The 17,800-nt window shown below is 50.0% G+C and overlaps 1 protein-coding gene across 3 annotated transcripts; it reads right to left on the bottom strand.

The window, feature by feature from the left end:
* Window positions 1-8,829: 8,829 nt before the first annotated feature.
* On the bottom strand, window positions 8,830-17,035 carry LOC136318845 (phospholipase A and acyltransferase 4-like). 3 transcript variants are annotated; one of them, XM_066251817.1, is made up of 4 exons: window positions 16,352-17,035; window positions 13,437-13,545; window positions 11,281-11,549; window positions 8,830-9,972 (listed from the first exon to the last, which is right to left on the bottom strand). In XM_066251817.1, exons 1-4 carry the CDS (start codon window positions 16,361-16,363, stop codon window positions 9,913-9,915), a joined length of 450 nt encoding a protein of 149 aa, XP_066107914.1. In that variant the 5' UTR covers window positions 16,364-17,035; the 3' UTR covers window positions 8,830-9,912. The 3 variants fall into 3 exon arrangements, with proteins under 3 accessions (XP_066107914.1, XP_066107915.1, XP_066107916.1); XM_066251818.1 differs by having other exon boundaries at window positions 11,367-11,549; XM_066251819.1 differs by lacking the exon at window positions 16,352-17,035 and adding an exon at window positions 16,141-16,274.
* Between the last annotated feature and the right edge of the window lie 765 nt (window positions 17,036-17,800).

The raw sequence follows: 17,800 nt of genomic DNA, 5'->3' as shown, positions 1-17,800 counted from the left end.
CTGAATGTAGAACCCTCATCGCTTTTCTTTCTCTCTCTGCATCAATCTAAAACATGTTTCCATATGAACCGTCCTCAGATATCACTTACATAAAGTTATTTTCTTATGTATATATGACATTCTATTATTTCTAAGTCTAAATTCTTCTGTCTGAATTTTAACATCTTTTATAATACTCCGATCTCTTCTTACTTAAGCAATATTAAATTCCATGACATTTCAATATTAGCATTCAGCTTTAGTCAGACCAGCCAACTTACTTATTGCCCCTAATAAGTAAACCATTCTCTTCCTAAACTTCATACATGTATTTATATATTCCCCTCTTAGGACAATATTGTCTTCCCAGTCTAATGATCAAAGGTTAGAAGTTCCAACTCCGTGAGAAAAGCTTTCTTAACTCTTCCAGCCTTCTCTGAATGATACTCTTTTCTGAATGAATAACTATAGCACTTTAGAATTGATCTATACAGCCTGACCTGTGGTGGCGCAGTGGATAAAGCATCAACCTGGAATGCTGAGGTCGCCAGTTCAAAACCCAGGGCTTGTCTGGTCAAGACACATATAAGAGTTGATGCTTCTTGCTCTTCCCCCTTCTCTCTGTCTCTCTCTCCTTTCTTTCTAAAAATGAATAAATAAAAATCTTAAAAAAAATGAATTGATCGATGTTGTGGACCGGTAATGGCAAAAAGCCATTATAGATTCAAGGCTTGGCAGGGGGCTTAAGTTCTACCCCTTCCATCTCCATATTTGGCTTTGATGCTCTGTGTTTGCACCCACTCCACTTCCTTCCTTGGGTTGTTCTGTCCTTTATCAAAATTTTGTCCTGGAAATCTTGCCTTATTACCTGTGGTAAAGGCAAGACCTTGCATGTATGAAGGCCCAACATCAGCGCAAATTCTAATATAATCCTCTATATCTCCCTTCTTGCGGTGAGGCCGAAGTGCAGCCTGACAAGCAGAATTAGCATTTTCATAGGCTAGTTGTTTTATTAAAACCTTTCCCACATTTTTATCCCCTACTATTCTTTCAACTGCTTGAATTAGCCGTGAGACAAAGTCTTGAAATCGCTCGTCTGCACCCTGCCTAATTTTACCAAATTCTTCTGGTTTGGTCCCTGGAATAGGCAGGCATTTCCATGCCTGTGTGGCTAGCTGATTAATTATATCATAAATAGCTGGTCGATATTCTAATTGAGTTGCCATATGGGCATACTGTCCTTCTCCAGTTAACATATCTACAGTAACAGCAACCTCCTCTTGCTGATTTTTCTCATCCAGCTCTATAGCCTTTTCATGAAAGTTTGACTTCCACAACAAATAATCACCCCCAGAGAGACAAGCACGAGCAATCGCCTTCCAGTCATTTGGGGGAAGAGCCTTTGCACTAATGGTATCTAATAAACCAAGTGTAAAAGGGGCAGTAGGCCCATACTTAGCACAAGCAAGTTTAAGCTCTTTCAGAGTTTTAAAAGGTACAGGTTCATGTTCTCGCACTAGTCTCCCTGTATCATCCTGTCTTTCCACAATAGGAAAACAGGCAAAGCCATCTATTGTTTCCCCTATATTTCGAGCCTGGTCTATAGATTGTTGGAGAGGAGATTTCCCAGATTTTGAGCTATAGACTATGGAATCAGCCCGATAAGGGAACGGAGGAGCAGAGGGTTGAATGTAGGAAGGAGCTGAGGGCAGCGGAGGCCCCACAGCTAAGGCAGCCATAGCCACGGATTTTTCATCCCCCCTGTCATCCTCAGACTTCAAGTTATCCTCATATTCACATCCCTCTGTTTCCGGCTTACCCTGATACTCTTCAGACAATGATTTGTCTTCATATGGAAACATTTTTACAAAAAGGTCCCTTACTTTTGACTCTATCTGTCCCATATTCTTTTACTCCCAACTACACTTTCCCCAAAAACTTTCTTTACTCACTGTGCGCACTTCACTTTGGGGAGTTCCGTCACCTTCCTTCAGTTTTAGTTTCCTCGTACTCAAGTCCCTGTTCGGGCGCCACTTGCCGCGGACCAGCGCAGCTTCCAAATAACGATGCGGAATTAAGGAAACACACTTTGTCAGAACAAAACCGATGGGACCGAGAGGACTCCTCAAACTGCCTGGCAGCATCTGAGTGAGTCACAGCCTCAGTTCGCTTTATTATATGGACCTATGCAAATCAAGGACCCTGATACAAAGTTGTACATCAAAGGCTAAGACAGGAACTCTCCCAAGGCAAAAACAGTATACATTAGTGAATTTTACAAACATCTGAAAACAAAGAGTCAGAGGAAGGGTATGTATATTGCTTCCTGCAACCCAAGGAAGGAAGTGGAGTGGGTGCAAACACAGAGCATCAAAGCCAAATATGGAGATGGAGGGGGTAGAACTTAAGCCCCCTGCCAAGCCTTGAATCTATAATGGCTTTTTGCCATTACCGGTCCACAAAAGATCGACACACCTCAGTTATATAAATATATTGCCTAATAATTGACTGCCTTTGTTTCATGTGTGCTCTCAGCTACACAACAGGGACTATCCCTCATTCTTTGCATTGCATTACAGACTCCATTTATTCTGTGCCTACTATGTGCCAGATATTATTATAGATTTTTAAAAAATAAGCTATTTTTTTTTAAAAAAGTTTATTTATAGATTTTATAAAGAGAGGAAGGGAGAGACACAGGAAGACAGAAACATCCATCTGTTCTTATGTGTGCCCTGATTGGGGATCAAACCCACAACCTTTGCAGATTGGGACCGTGCACCAACCAACTAAACTATTTGGCCAGGGCTAACTTTACCTTTTTTTAGAGCAGTTTTAGGTTCGTGAAAGTTATGGAGATTTGCCATATACCTGCTGCTCCCAACCATGTACAGACCTCTATTATCAACAGCTCCCCAGAGGGACCTGTTACAATTGAGGAGCCTACATTGATGCATCATGATCACCTGAAGTCTGTATTAGAGTTTACTCTTCCAAAGGACTTTTGTACACAATATTGGGTGCTTCTATCTCTATAGCTCTCTGTTCTCTGGTACCCAGCTCCAAGAATATACAGAGAAATCTGTGGGCCTTCACCCAGTTTCCCCCCATAGCTGCGTCTAACAAAACTATCGTATAGTTTCAAACCCAGGAAGCCGTCATCGGTACAAGTGTATACGTGCAGTTCTTTGTATTGTTGTCGTGTGTGTAGAGACATGCGACCACCACCACCATCGGGCAACAGACGATTCCATTACCTCAAAGGTCTCCCACATGCGACCCCTATGCAGTCACAGCTCCTCCTCGCCTTCCCACCAAAGCTCACCCGTGGAAAATGCTAACCTGTCCCTCGTCTCCATACGTTCGTCTTTCAAGGTGTTGTATAAATGTAATCATACGTGGGAAGTTCTGAGAATGGCTTATTTGCTCCGCATGCTCCCTTGATACCCACTGACGTTGCTGCATGCACCGTTCCTCTGTTCCTTTTTATCACTGAGTCATATTCTTCCGATGGGTGGCCCACTGCTGTACCATTCACTTACTGTATGTAGGATGCTGTAGCTGTGTTTAGCTTTTGGCTATTAAAAATAAGGCTGCCCCGAAGCATTGTATACCATGCCATGAAGTTTTTTGTATGAACATAAATTTAATTTGTCTGGATTAAATGCCCGAAATGGCATGGCTTAGTGGTATGGTCCTACGTCCCCGCCCCCAGGAACCAGCCCATTCCCTCAGTTCACAGGGCTGGGCTTCAGTGTGCGCCGGGCAGCGGTGGAGACAGAAATGTAAATGACACAAAATAGCAGAGACAGAACCCCTGCCCTCAAGGATGTGACAGTTGGGAACAGACCATGGTGGGGAGATCTACCAGTCAGCAGTGCCGACCAGTGCGATTAGGGCTGATGTCACAGCCATGATGCCACCCCCTTGTGACCCCCTCTTTGGCTGCCCAGCCAAGAGAGGGAACCTTCCCAAAGCCACAGAAGTGAGTCTTATTACCCCCACTTTACACATGGAGAAGCTGAGGCTCACAGCACCTAAGCCGCTTGTCAATGACCCCTGATATTAGCACACAAATCTGTGTTGAGTCTCCAAGCTGGTCCTGGTCTTGTCCTGGGAGTGCCACTGTGCTGGTAAGTAGCAGGGGTGGGATTGGAAGCCCAGGTGTGTTTGACACAGCTCGTTATGCTTATGAAAAGCGCTGTCCTCTGTCCTCTGCAACCCGAGGGTCAACCCACGGGGCCCCAGGAGATGCAGTTTTGTTCCCTTACTAAGCTTGGTTTCGGCCACGACCCCTCATTTTGAATCTTTTTCTCCTGGATAACTAACCTCCTTCTTGTTCTCTCTCACTCCCTCCTCTCCCCGTCTGCACCTTGGTATTTTGTTTGTTTGTTTCTTTGTTTGTTTTTGGTGGGAACATTGTAAAAATTATTAAGATGCTTGTTGAAAAAAAAGTGTATTGTTTGTTCGAAAATGTGAAGGCATTGTTTCATTGTCACCTGCCTAATGGTATTATTGTCAAGAATCTGAAGCGGTCCAGCTTTTGAATCCTTTGTATGTGATCTAGTTTTTATTTCCAGAAGCTTATAATCTTTTCTCTTTTTTTAATCTTTGATGCTCAGAAATTTCACTATGATATTTCGGTGTGGACCTATGGTCATGTATTGTGCTGGGCACTAGATTTCTCGTTTCAGTCTGGAAACCCCATTCCTTCAGTTCTGGGAATTTTCCATTTTCTCGTCTCTCTTCTGGAGCCCAGTTAGTTGGACATTGGACTTCTAGATTGGTCCTCTGATTTTCTTCTCGGTCCTTTTTTTCCATTTATTTTTTCAATTAAAGAACTAATGTTTTATTATATATTTGGGCATAGAAGCTGTTTATAGTAGCAGAGACAATATCAACATAAAAAAGAGAAACTTATGCAAAATGAATCTGTTTTCATTATGGATGATAGTGCACAAACATGGAGGTCCTCATTCACACACAGCTTCTACTGTGGATCCATTTCCATTCTCCTATGCAGCAATTACCCGCAGGTAAAATTTACTATGGAAACCTGGGAAGCAAAAAGATAGTCCATGAAAGTCAGGGTGCTACATTAGGAAGATTTGGTACATTCATAAAATATCTCCAAGTCATCTCATTTCTGGTTATACTTGATTGAATATTCATAAGTAAAGAACAGATTCACAGGTTGATATGAATAAAGAATAATGTGTTAATACAAAGTTGTTACATAATTTAGTAAAATATTTGTGTCACAAGACATGAATAATATTTAGCGCAATTAAATACAATTTCAAATTTGAGAGGGTAAAATAACTAAAAAGAAATTTCTATCATTTACTCTTTCCATAAACAATAATTCAACTCTTGCAGTGAGACAGTGCAAATGGGACACATCACAGTATTCTTCCTATGGCTTCAGCCCAATGCACTTCCCATCCACCTTGAAAGGGAAAAACAGTGACAACACAACAACAAGACGGCGGAAAGAATTCTACCGGGCCCCATCGCAGATTATGAAACCGGAGTGGGTTTCAAAACAAAAAGAGGTGCCATGTACACTATTTCCAAAGTTTCCCTCTTTCACTTCAGGGCTGAGGATGAGGGTTTTTCAACCTGAGCACGGCTGGCATTGTGCTCACTGGCAACGAGGGTAATCCTTCATCATCGTGACTTGCGCTGTGCTTGGCAAGACGGTTAGCGGCATCTGTGATCTCTGCCCACGAGATGCCAGTAGCACTCCCCGACTCCAGGTATAAGAACCAAAATGTCTGTAGACATTGCCAAATTTCCCCCAGAGGGAAGAACTGTCCCCACTTGAGCACTGCTGGCCTGGGTGAGTGATGGTCACAACACGCGGCATGGCCAAACTAGAATGTGACTTGCATGTGGCTCCCACCTGCTTGGAGACAGTGGATTGAGCAGATGGCGGACATGTGAGCAGCGTGTCTCTCTGTGAGTGCTGTCACAGTGGGGCGCCCCTCTCACTGAACTCATGAGGACATTGTGTTTGTCTTTAATACTCTGGTCAGTCATTCTGTTTCTTTGTGCTGTGCTCTTTGAAGCAGATTAGATTTTTCTTCATCAGAGTATTTACAATTCACTTAACCGACCAGTTAGAAAAGGAAGCAGTGTGTTTAGACTGAAACATCATTTTTGCTTTACATGCTTAAGGATATTCTCAAAAAAGATTCCCTGACTTTCCACCTATCTACAAATACTCAGACTTCAAAGTGGAATTCAGACTACCCTCTGAATTTGAATACAGCATGTCTGTGAAATCTGCTATTTGGTCTCAGTTTTGGGTATTTTTTCTTCCTGCCGGGAGGGCTTACATGTGCTGGCTACGATGTCAGGTCTTCCTGGGCCCTGTCACTTGCCAGTGGTTTGGATTTGAGTAAATTCGTTAAACTGTCCATCCTCAATCTTGTCCCCTGTAGCGTGGGCATATAAACCCGAGGGTTATAAATAGCGATTTGGGGTGGATTAAGACAAGTACAGTGACGGTGAAGGCCCCGCCCAGTGTTGACCCCTGGAGAGCAGGCATTCTCATAGTCTTCAGGCCGCTGGGCCAACACCGCGATGTGCGCAGGGGCGGCTCCCGCCTGCTTGCTGAGGACCAGGCGCTTAGGGTCATCCTCACGTCTGCACGGCACCTTCTGTGTTTTGGAGCACCCGCTTCCTTGTCCAGACCCTCCCCTACGAGCACAGAAGCAAGGTGATCTTTTTTATTATATGCGGCTTAAGTGTCTGTTTGTCTCCGATAGCTTATTGGTTGCTTGCGTAACTGTACTAGCCAATGGGGTGAAGTTGCCACGGCATTCAAATAGTCCCGCCTTCTGGCATGCCACCTCACAAATTGAGGTTAAAGATTGGTGCAATTATTATGCTGTTAAGAAATCTTAACACCAGAAGGGGTCTTTGCAATGGTACAAGACTAGAGGTTCTCCAATTGAAAAATAATGTCATAATAGCTAACTAAGTCTTTGACTGTCTCCTCTAAAGGTGAAATACATGTCATTCCAAGAATTGATTTGGCTCCATCTTAAACAGGGTTGCCGTTTCATTTGAGATGTAGACAATTTCCTGTAAAACTTGCCTTTGCTATGACCATCAACACACGGCATGGCCAAACTAGAATGTGACTTGCATGTGGCTCCCACCTGCTTGGAGACAGTGGATTGAGCAGATGGCGGACATGTGAGCAGCGTGTCTCTCTGTGAGTGCTGTCACAGTGGGGCGCCCCTCTCACTGAACTCATGAGGACATTGTGTTTGTCTTTAATACTCGGGTCAGTCATTCTGTTTCTTTGTACTGTGCTCTTTGAAGCAGATTAGATTTTTCTTCATCAGAGTATTTACAATTCACTTAACCGACCAGTTAGAAAAGGAAACAGTGCATTTAGACTGAAATGTCGTTTGTGCTTTACATGCTTAAGGATATTCTCAAAAAAGATTCCGTGACTTTCCACCTATCTACAAATACTCAGACTTCAAAGAGGGTATAACTACCCTCTGAATTTGAGTACAGCACATCTGTGAAATCTGCTATTTGGTCTCTGTTTTGGGTATTTTTTCTTCCTACCGGGGAGGGCTTACATGTGCTGGCTAGGATGTCAGGCAGTCCTGGGCCCTGTCACTTGCCAGTGGTGTGGATTTAAGTAAGTTCGTTAAATTGTCCATCCTCAGTCTTGTCCTCTGTAGAGTGGGCATATAAACCCAAGGGTTATAAATAGCGATTTGGGGTGGATTAAGACAAGTACAGTGACAGTGAAGGCCCAGCCCAGTGTTGACCCCTGGAGAGCAGGCATTCTCATAGTCTTCAGGCCGCTGGGCCAACACCGCGATGTGTGCAGGGGCGGCTCCCGCCTGCTTGCTGAGGACAGGGCGCTTAGGGTCATCCTCACGTCTGCACGGCACCTTCTGTGTTTTGGAGCACCCGCTTCCTTGTCTAGACCCTCCCCTATGAGCACAGAAGCGAGGTGATCTTATCCCATAAAGTGCCACTCACAGTCAGGACATTTTCTCAGCAGATTGGTCATGAGTGCCTACGCTGTGCCTGGAGGTGGGCTGATCCCACTGCGCCAATCAGCTCTGCCCGATGGGGCCAGTCACGTGGCATAAACCTGAGTATAGGGGCCCTTTCACTCGGAGGGGATTATGGGAGAGCCAGACTCCACGGTTTGCACCCCTGCTGCAGGGACACCCAGGGAAGGGGGCAGAGTTTGTACTGACAGGCTCCTCCAAGGCTGCTGGGAGCCTGGGTCGTGTCCCAGGCGAGATTGGTTGCCCAGAGTTAGATGCTGGAGCTCACATCTCTCCTAAATTCTGAGTCCTCAATCAGACACCTCTGTTTGTGCAACTTCAGATTGGGAGAAGTGTGAAAGCGTCCCCCTGCCCAGAGGCTGCCTGGGAGCAAGGCAAGCATGGCCCCTTCTAGAACCCCACATGGAGCTGACATCTCAGCCCGGGCGTCTGAGCAGGGCCCTCCTTGGTAGTAACGAGTACAAGTTACATTCTTTGTTCTTCAACCCTCCGGGAGCCCTGAGCTTCCCGGGGTCCTGTGATGTCCCTGCCTGGGCCCTGCTGCACTGAGGGGATCCAGGGACCCACCTGCTTTCTCATCACTCTTGGGAAGTCACAGCCCCGGGGAGAGTGACGTCCCTCTCTCGTCAGAGTCTTAGTGACTGTGGGACGATCATAGAGAAAAGACAGAGGAAGTGACCATTCAGTAGGGACATTGGTGGCAGAGGCCACGTGAGGAAGACAATGTGAGAAACTGACACTTCTGCACCACACCTGTGGCGCCCTGGGAAGTAGAAGACAGATATTCTCAGATGGTTAATATTTATAAAGACATAATTTATTTAGAGTAGTGTAAGTTCACTGAAGAATTGCGGGAAAGTTACAGAGATTTCCCATATACTGTACACCTTGATGCCCACTCACACATAGCTTTCTCCATATCAACGTCCCACACGGAGGTATATTTTTGTCACATTTCATGGACTTACAGTGACACATCATGATAACTCAGATTTTTCAGGGTCCACTTGGTGTTGTACATTCTGTGAGTTTTGACAATTCGTAATGACGTGGACCCATCATTACTGTGTTATACACAGAAGTTTCACTGCCCTAAAAGTGGAGGAGGCTAATTTTCCGCATTCAACCCCTGGGCATTTGAGCCATGGCAAGTGGGCACGAAAAGATAGTACAATTTCGTCTGGTAGTCACAGAGGGTGAGGACTAGACTTTGGAGTTTAAAAAGAAAAAGGAGTCTTTCTACAGGAGAGGGCTGACTGAAGGAGGTCATTGGAAGACGCTGGGAGGTGTTTAGACTCGTCAGGGGATTCGAGTGTCAGCCGATGGGACTACCCAGGGTGACGGTGAAGTGTTTGGGGCTTTGCAGCTTGAAAGTAAAATGAATGATGTCTGATGGCAATAGTCGGTGTACACAGCACAATGTAGACAAACCACTGAGCACCGCTACAGACCAGGCAGGTGCAGGGGACTTCCAGCCATCAGTGTATCTGGTCCTCACGATGTCCCCGTGAAGTGGATCACAGCCCATCTCAGAGAAGATGGACTGAGACTCTGAGAGGCCGGAGCTTCTCCCCAACAGCTCGAAATTGCTGGGTGTCCCTGACAGGCGCTGACGTTTTACTTACTGGTTTAGAGGTACAGAGACAGTAGACTTCCTTCCTGAAGGGACAGATACAGTTATTGCTTCCTCAGTCTTGGTCCCTGAGTCCATCCTTCAGCCGTGGTGAGGGGGAGAGTGAGAGACAGAGCTGCAGGGAGCCCGGGAGGAGGTCAGGGAGACGGAGGGGCTGTGGGAGTCGTCTCCAAGCTGCTGCTGCGGAGGGTTCTGTGGCTCCCCCAGGCTGTCACTGGGTTTGGGATCACTGCTTCATGACCGGTATTCCTAAAACCTCCAGAGCTTTTTTTCCAATACACTCCCTGCTCCCATCATGAAATTTTCTACCTGAAAGTGAGCAGCATGTGTCAGAGTTGACAGCAAGTCCAGGTGGGTCCTTGCTCCCTCCCGAGGGGCTGGAGGCTGCACACACTCCCCGCCCCCTCCCCACCCCAGGACCTGTCCTCTTCCGCCCTCCTGCTGCCCTCCCAGAGTCCTCCCCCACAGAGGGGCTGGCCATGTCCCCACAGCCCCTTCCCTGGGAAACACAGGTGTGACCACTTCTCAGTGGTGGGTTCAGCTTGCCTGAACCTGTCCTGACAACAGGCAGGTGGGCTGCTGGAATGCTTCGGGGAGAGCTTCCTGGGGGAGGCCGTTTGTCCCTGACTTGGGGGGACAGGAGGAGGGTTCACGCCTGGGTCCCTGTGGCCAGAGCTCTGGGGTTAAAACTGGGACTGGGTCTGTGGTCTGGATGGCAGTAGCCTCCACCCCCCTGCCCAGGGCGGCTGTAGAAGAAGCTGAGGGGAGACTGTGGGCAACCATGGTCACAGCTTCCCTGTGCACTGAGTGCTGGTCACAGGTGCAGCCTGGAAGCTTCTGTCTCCAGCCCCAGCTCAGCCCTGAGCCCCGGACTCATACGTGCAGCTGCTCCTCAGCCTGTCCCCCTGGGTGTCTGACGGGCCACCTGGAACATCCCACCTCAGCGTCACATCCTTCACGTCCCTCCCCACACGGCTCTGCTGTCCTCCCCTCCTCTCTCTGCCCGACCACCCCCGCCCTTGGCCCGAGCCCTGGAGGTCCGGTACCACAGCAGAGAGAGTGGGACACTGGGGTTCAAATCCTGCTTCTGCCTCTTCCTAGTTGTGTGGGGACGACACACTCGGGAGCGGAGCCGGGTGAGGGTGGAAGCTGGGCCCAGGTCCTACAGGACAGTGTCCTGAGCTCTTACACAGGCCCGCAGACCCGGAGCGGGTCCTGCCTGAGTGCTCGCTGGGCCTCAGCAGACCTGTCGTGGTCCCGGGTTGGCCTGGTTGTCCCTGGGCACCCACAGGGCATCGGGAGCTGCCTTTACAGGTCTCCTTGGAGGCTGCGAATCCTCAAGTGACAGATCTGGTGAGTCCCAGAGGTCCTCCAATCATCTCCTCCTTCTGCACATGGGGAAACTGAGGCCCAGAGAGGGAATGACTTGTTTAAAGACCCTGAGTGGATTTGAAGTAGATCCAAGATTTGCTGTCTGACATCCTGGCTTCCAGCCAGCGGGACCCCGAGAGCCTACTTTTGTGTCATTCAGGACAGTTTCTCCCTCATGTGTGCATATATCACAGTCACCCCCACCCCAAGCAGGACGGAGAAGGAGCTCCCCAGATAGGACCTTACCTGTAAGCTGTGGGGCTTGTGGTATCTCAAATCGGTGACAAAGTGCTCACAGTTCCCGGAGGTTAAACTGTACTTTAGCTCCTTACCAATCATTGCCTTCGCTGAACTGATAATCCTGTTCATGGGCCGTGGTTTGTACTTGTCGTCCAAGTAGTTGTTGACCCTGTATTTGCAGCCCTCCAGCACATCTGTCAGGAGCTCCTTTTTCACCACCCCTGTGTTGCTCAGAATGGAGAAGAGGCTGGAGGAGCCGGCCCCAGGTTTCTGACCTGCAATCAGAGACAGGAGCATCAGGAACTGCAGGGCAGGGTGAGGGAGGGAGAGAAGGAGCCAGACAAGACAATTTTTTTTTATTTTTTTTTTTGAAGCTGGAAATGGGGAGAGACAGTCAGACAGACTCCCGCATAGGCCCGACCGGGATCCACCCGGCACGCCCACCAGGGGCGACGCTCTGCTCACCAGGGGGCGATGCTCTGCCCCTCCGGGGTGTCGCTCTGCCACGACCAGAGCCACTCCAGTGCCTGGGGCAGAGGCCAAGGAGCCATCCCCAGCGCCCGGGCCATCTTTGCTCCAATGGAGCCTTGGCTGCAGGAGGGGAAGAGAGAGACAGAGAGGAAGGAGGGGGGGTGGAGAAGCAAATGGGCGCTTCTCCTGTGTGCCCTGGCCGGGAATCGAACCCAGGTCCCCCGCACGCCAGGCCGACGCTCTACCACTGAGCCAACCGGCCAGGGCCACAAGACAATTATTATAACATATTTATATTTCTCAGAAATTATATAGTACACCTACAATTATTTGTAGCATTTTAAATGCCCCCTGACTTCAAAAAGTTTGAGAACCACTGATTTAGATTGTTGGGAACCTTACGCTTCGTAAACAATGATTGTCAATCACATGTGTTATCTGTTCATCTTCGTGCATTTTTGTGTGTCAGAAAGAGATCAAGGTTGTCGTAGTACCCACTGTGTTAAAGACACTCTCTGAGCAACCTCTTATATATTCCCTAACTCATTCTCCTTTCCAATTGCATGATATATATTATCGTCTCCACTTGTCAACCGATATTGGACCCCAAGGGAAATCATCAGAACTTCTGGCACAGCTCGAGGCACACACAACAGCGTCCAGCAGATGAGGCCCACATTCCATTCTATATTGAGTCCAGGTTATAATTTCTAAGAGGCAGTATTTATTTTCTAAAGGGCAGATAATTATGAGCACGCTAATTAAGCATGCTCGTTTCATGTTTTGAGTCTAAAGGCTGATGTTGGCACTGAGATCCCATCCCATAAGGAAAACCACCTGCACACTCAGACACAAGAGGCCCTCAGGTCCTCACAGTCATGCTTCCTGTTCCAACCCTCCCTGTCATCTGGATGATGAAGGCATGACCTATTGTCATTTCAGACATATTTACAACTCTGTCGAGGTAGATGACAGCCCACAGAAAACTGATAAGATACACATAGACTGTGATGATGGTTTCTGCCCAGCGACAATGCAAACGCTTGGTGACAAAGGTTATGGTGCCATTGCTCTGCAGGACAGGGACCACCGTGCATCTCGGTTAGCAGATGCGTTCCAGCACTTGTCTGTCATTGACGATGCAGACATCTGTGCCCTGCAGTGTCCTTTAACTGGCTTTGTCATCCTGCTTCTCCTGTTATCAATGAGTAAACAAGCTGTCCATGGGTCCTCACGTGCATTTGCATGAGACTTCCCTTTGTGACGTGCAAGCCTGTGAGAGCTGCTTCTGTCAAGGAGTATTAAGTACATGCTGTCAGGACACCGTGCTCTGTGCAATCATATGCGTGCACAGGACAGAGCGCTGAGAAACACTCTCGTGAGGAGACCATGGACATCAGAGACCGAGCTGGTTCAGTGAGATCGGACTCTGCGTGCCCGACAGCTGGCACTGAGCTGGAGAGCACTGAAGGCTGAGGCAGCCAGGCTGCCCTGGGGCGCCCGCGTCCCCTCCCCCTGCCCTGTCCGGACTGCGGGACCCACCGAGGGTACTCAGAGGGGCCTGGAGGTAGGGTGAGCACAGGCACTGCCCAGGGAGAAAGTAACTCGGGTTTCTCACGGTGGCATGTGGGTTTTAATTGTTCTCGTTATGTTAACAAATCTGTGACAATTACACTGTCAGCAGACCTTACCTGGAGGAGCCAGATGGACCACGTATCCATCTCCCATGTAGATGGCCCAGTGCGAGTAGCCTTTGCGGAAAATCTCAATCAGGTCTCCACGCTCAGGTTCTGCAGGATCCTGCAAGAGAAAAGCCAGGGAGGTGTAGACCGATACTCGGGTAACAGCAGAGACCCCGGCTGGGTTGCGGCAGTTGGCCTGGGGACCCCTTGTTCTCTTCATCACCTGGTGACAGTGTGTGTGAGGGAAAAGCTCTGTGCCCCTGTGAGGTGCTCAGCCTGCTGTAGCTTTTATATTTTTATTAAACAGTTTTTAATCTGTAAGAGAAAATTTAGAAAGTCATGGGGTCAAGGATACGGGTTCAGGAATTAAATTTCAGAGGCAAAAGAAGGGCCCTTGGAGCTGAGAGACAGAAAGGCCAAGGCACCAGCCTGGGAATGGGGGGCAGAGGGGAGGGAAGGCAGGGATGCCCCTGGGGAGACCCCGCCCTCTGCAGCTGGTGGAGGTTGCCTTCGGGGAACTGGAAGTCTGGACTCTTGTTTGTTCTGAGGGCTGGAAGCCTGGAGCATGAGCTTGTGCACTGGGAGGGTGAGGTTTGTCCAGTGTGCGCCTGTCGTGCATGTGTGTCTGTGTGTGCTATGCATATGTCTGTCGCAATGTGTTGTGTGTATGGGCACACACTCTAGGATGCCAGCAGGTGTAGCATGTGCGTGTCCAGAGGTTGTTGACACAACAACGCGCATGTAAAACCTGTTCTGTGAGGCGGGGGCCCCAGGTGCGTCCCCAGCCACAAGGGTCACAGTAGTCCTAGGCCTCTCTGCCCTTAACACACTGACCCTCATGTCACAGTCAAGTCTCCCCCCCCCCCCACCACCTCCTTCCACCACACCACTGTCCATGGTCACACCAGGCACCTTCTCACACTCGAGCTCATTCCCTCATCCCTGGGACATGCACCATTGGAGATGACCACCAGTGACACAGGAGCTGACAGCTTCTTAAAAGGCCCTGAGGTGTGCCTGACCTGTGGTGGCGCAGTGGATAAAGCGTCAACCTGGAAACACTGAGGTTGCCGGTTCAAAACCCTGGGCTTGCCTGGTCAAGGCGCATATGGGAGTTGATGCTTCCTGCTCCTCCCCCCTTCTCTCTCTCTCTCTCTCTCCTCTCTATAATGAATAAATTAAAAAAATCTAAAAAAAAAAAAAAAAAAGGCCCTGAGGCTTCAAGGGGGCCCATTGATGGATACATGAATCTACTAAAACTTCCAAACTGCCCTTTTGCTGTTCTGCTTGGCTATCTGACCCCACCCTAACTGGACTATCGCCCCCGAAACAGAAAAGTTCTAGGAAGCTGGTCAGCCACCCCGAGGAGAAGCGTTCCAGGAAGCCGATATCATAGGACTGCGGAAGGGAGCACACCAGGACTGCTGACGCAACACACACTTGCTCAAAGCTCTCCCTTAACCCTTTAAAAAGTTGGCCTCAGAATCTGTTTGGGTGCACTTCTCCCGGAGGAGTGCCCCAGCAGGTCTTTCTCCTCTAACAAAGCCTGCACACCTGGTGTGCGAGTGCGTCTCATTCTTACGCCCATGTGTGGCTGCCCAGCTTCCTGCACTGAGTGGGTGAAGGTGGGTTGAGGGGGGCTGACACATTCACAGCAGAGGATGCTGCTGGCACTATTCACAGCCCAAGGGGAGCAGCACCATTTACTCAGGTGGCGGACTGACCTCAGAGAGGGAGAGGGACTTGCCTGCCCCTCACCACACAGCTCGCTGTCACTCTGCCCCTCTGCAAACCGCTTCTCTCTGCCCCCAGCACCTTCCCCACACCCGCTCCCTCTCCTCCCCCTCAGACAGACATCCCCCCTCTGAGGAGCTGCCCTGATCCCCAGACAGGCTCAGCTGCCACTCTCTGGTCCCCAGCCCGCAGGACCTCCCCCTCTCCCCTCATGGGTCCTGTCCCCTACAGTTCCCTGTGTCTGTCTGCACCCCCTCTGGGCTGTGAGCTCCAGGCAGGGGGATCCTGTGTGCTCGGCCCTCCCTCCCTGCATCTCCACGATGGGGACAGGGGCCTGGCTTGGAGCAGAGGACAGGGACTGAGTAAGGAGGGGGCTGGAGGTTCAGCAGGACCAGGACCCACCACTTCTCTCAGTCAGCCAGGGCGGGGCAGGCCCGGAGCCAGTCCCAGTCTGGGGGAGAGCGAGGGGATCTTTCTCTGAAACTGTCTAATTGAGGCAAGGTCAGGGTCACTGGCACAGTTCCCTGAGGCAGATGAGATGTGAGCTTGGGCCTTGTCTGGGTAAAATGGTTCCCTAGGCAACAGAGCCTGATTTTGATTGGCTGCAATAAAGCCTTCCCCAGGAGCAGGGATGCAGATGGACCCCCTCCAGAATGGGCGGTGCCCTTCCCAGAATTGCCCCATTTGCAGTAAGAGCCCGTGTCCAGCTGCCTCCAGTCGGCTGCACACCAGGCTGCCACCCCTACGGGGACCTGTGTGAGTCCGACAGCAGGGCCGATGGGAGGGGACCCGTCCGAGTCAGAGTGCTGGAATTGGAATGCAGGTTATCAGGCAGAACAAATGTTTGGAGAAAGGGGGAGCGAGAACAGACCGGGCTGAGGACTCACGGAACCCCTGCAGCAGCTGAGGCCCGCAGCCCAGACTCACTCACTTCCGAAGTCCCAGTCAGGCACAGCCCCTGACACCCACATACCCTCACCTGGGGCTCCCCTCACTGTTCCAGACAGAGAGAAGGCTCATTCTCACAGAAGACCTCACAGTCCCGCAGCAAAGAAGACTTTTAAATAACTCACAGTTCCCCTGAGCCTTCCACAGACAAGCTCTGGAAGTAATAGGCTGGGACACAGACTGAGGCCTTTACAGGAGGAAGCTGCCTCCCCTTCCTTCCCAGAAAGACGCAGGGGACTTACCGAGGAGGCCATCGAGATGTGTGCTGTGTGGTGTTGGGATTTCACTTTCAGTTTCCTTTTAATAGTAACATCATAGGGGGAGTGAGCAGACCTGGACTCTTGTCTCCTTTGGAGATAAGGTCAACCAAGTGATAAAATGCATCAAGTAAAGGAAGACTTTCCTGGTTATGCAGGAAGCAAGCTGGAGAAAAGGGGACCTTGGAGACCGGTTCAGAGGTCACCCCGGTACAAACGGTGGCTGCCCACTGCTCCCCTGGTTGCAAATCTCGTGGGGTCCCTTAGAGCTTAGAAGGAACAGAGGGCAAGGCTAAGGGTCCTGGGGGAAGAAGAGGAGAAGGAAGAGGGGAGGGGAAAGGCCTGAACAAGGAGCGCCATGGACCCTCAGTGGGAGGGGCACTGAGGCTGAGGGAAGTAGGGAGGTCCCAGGGGAGGGTTTCAACTGATTATTAACCAGCTCTCTAGGTGTGTCCTTCAGGGACCTGGTCTTCATTGATTAGCTGTCACCAGGGCAGGGGGTCATGAGCAGTGGCAGCTGGTCCTGAGCTCAGCCTGGCTTCCCTTTGTCTGTGTTGCTGCTCTCCTGGTCCTGGAGCTGAAACACCGCCGAGGCCCACATGTCATCTGTAGGGGTTAATGCTTAAGCGCTATTGTCTGTCTTTCCTGTTTGTCCCTCCTGTACGGGAGTCTAAACCACATTACCTGTGATATGCCAGGGACGGAAGCTCAGGGGAGTGTCCGATTTCCATGACCAGTGATATGAATTCAGGGATCTAAACCGCATGACCAGCCTGGGGAGGAAAGGTCACCCTGGGTGAGGAGGGTGCTGGGGGGGGGGGTGTCTTTGTTTTCCCAGTTTCGTTCGTTGCTAGGCAACTAGGTGTTCCCCCCCCCCCCCCCCCGGTGGCCTTCTGTGCCTGGCTGTCGTCCTTGCTTGGCTCATGTCTGTCTAAATGCTTAGCACACTAAGGTGATGGAATACTAATTATGCTTTAAAGGGAGGCTCACCATTTCTCTAAGGGGACAGGCCAATATTTCTCTACCTCAAACATGGAATCCCTGGGGAGAAAGCCACCTGGAAGCAGTCAGAGTAAGAGGGAAGCCACATAGTGTGTCCCTGCCCTGGACAGGGGCTCTGACCCCAGAAAGGGAGGCATTAGAGACACAGAGCTGTCAACCCCCAGGGCCCACACAGGACCTTGTCCTGTACCAGCTCCAGAGAGGCCCGGAGCCATGGGACCAGGAGGGAGCGTGCTGGACTCCACGGGGACAGCTTTCAGAAGAGGGTGCCGTGGTCGTGAGGGCCCAGGGGCTCAGGCCCTCAGGATGCACACGGCTGTGAGAAGCAGAACTTAGTGGAAAGGGTCTTCGGTAGCTGGATGTTAACTGTCCCTGGAGCAGGAGGCTGGGAAGCAGGTGACTCAGGTCAGGGCCACTGCTCACCAAGGCCAC

The sequence above is a fragment of the Saccopteryx bilineata genome, chromosome 1, assembly GCF_036850765.1.
Source record: "Saccopteryx bilineata isolate mSacBil1 chromosome 1, mSacBil1_pri_phased_curated, whole genome shotgun sequence".
NCBI classification, from domain to species: domain Eukaryota; kingdom Metazoa; phylum Chordata; class Mammalia; order Chiroptera; family Emballonuridae; genus Saccopteryx; species Saccopteryx bilineata.
This window is presented reverse-complemented; position numbering and strand designations above follow the sequence as displayed.

Bases quoted from the DNA above. Each gene is read 5' to 3' on its own strand.
- LOC136318845 (XM_066251817.1), bottom strand. The intron at 11,550-13,436 runs GTAAGGTCTGCT...CTCTGATTGCAG, and splicing joins GGTCCATCTGGCTCCTCCAG to GTCAGAAACCTGGGGCCGGC. The intron at 9,973-11,280 runs GTAAGGTCCTAT...GCTCACTTTCAG, and splicing joins ACAAGCCCCACAGCTTACAG to GTAGAAAATTTCATGATGGG.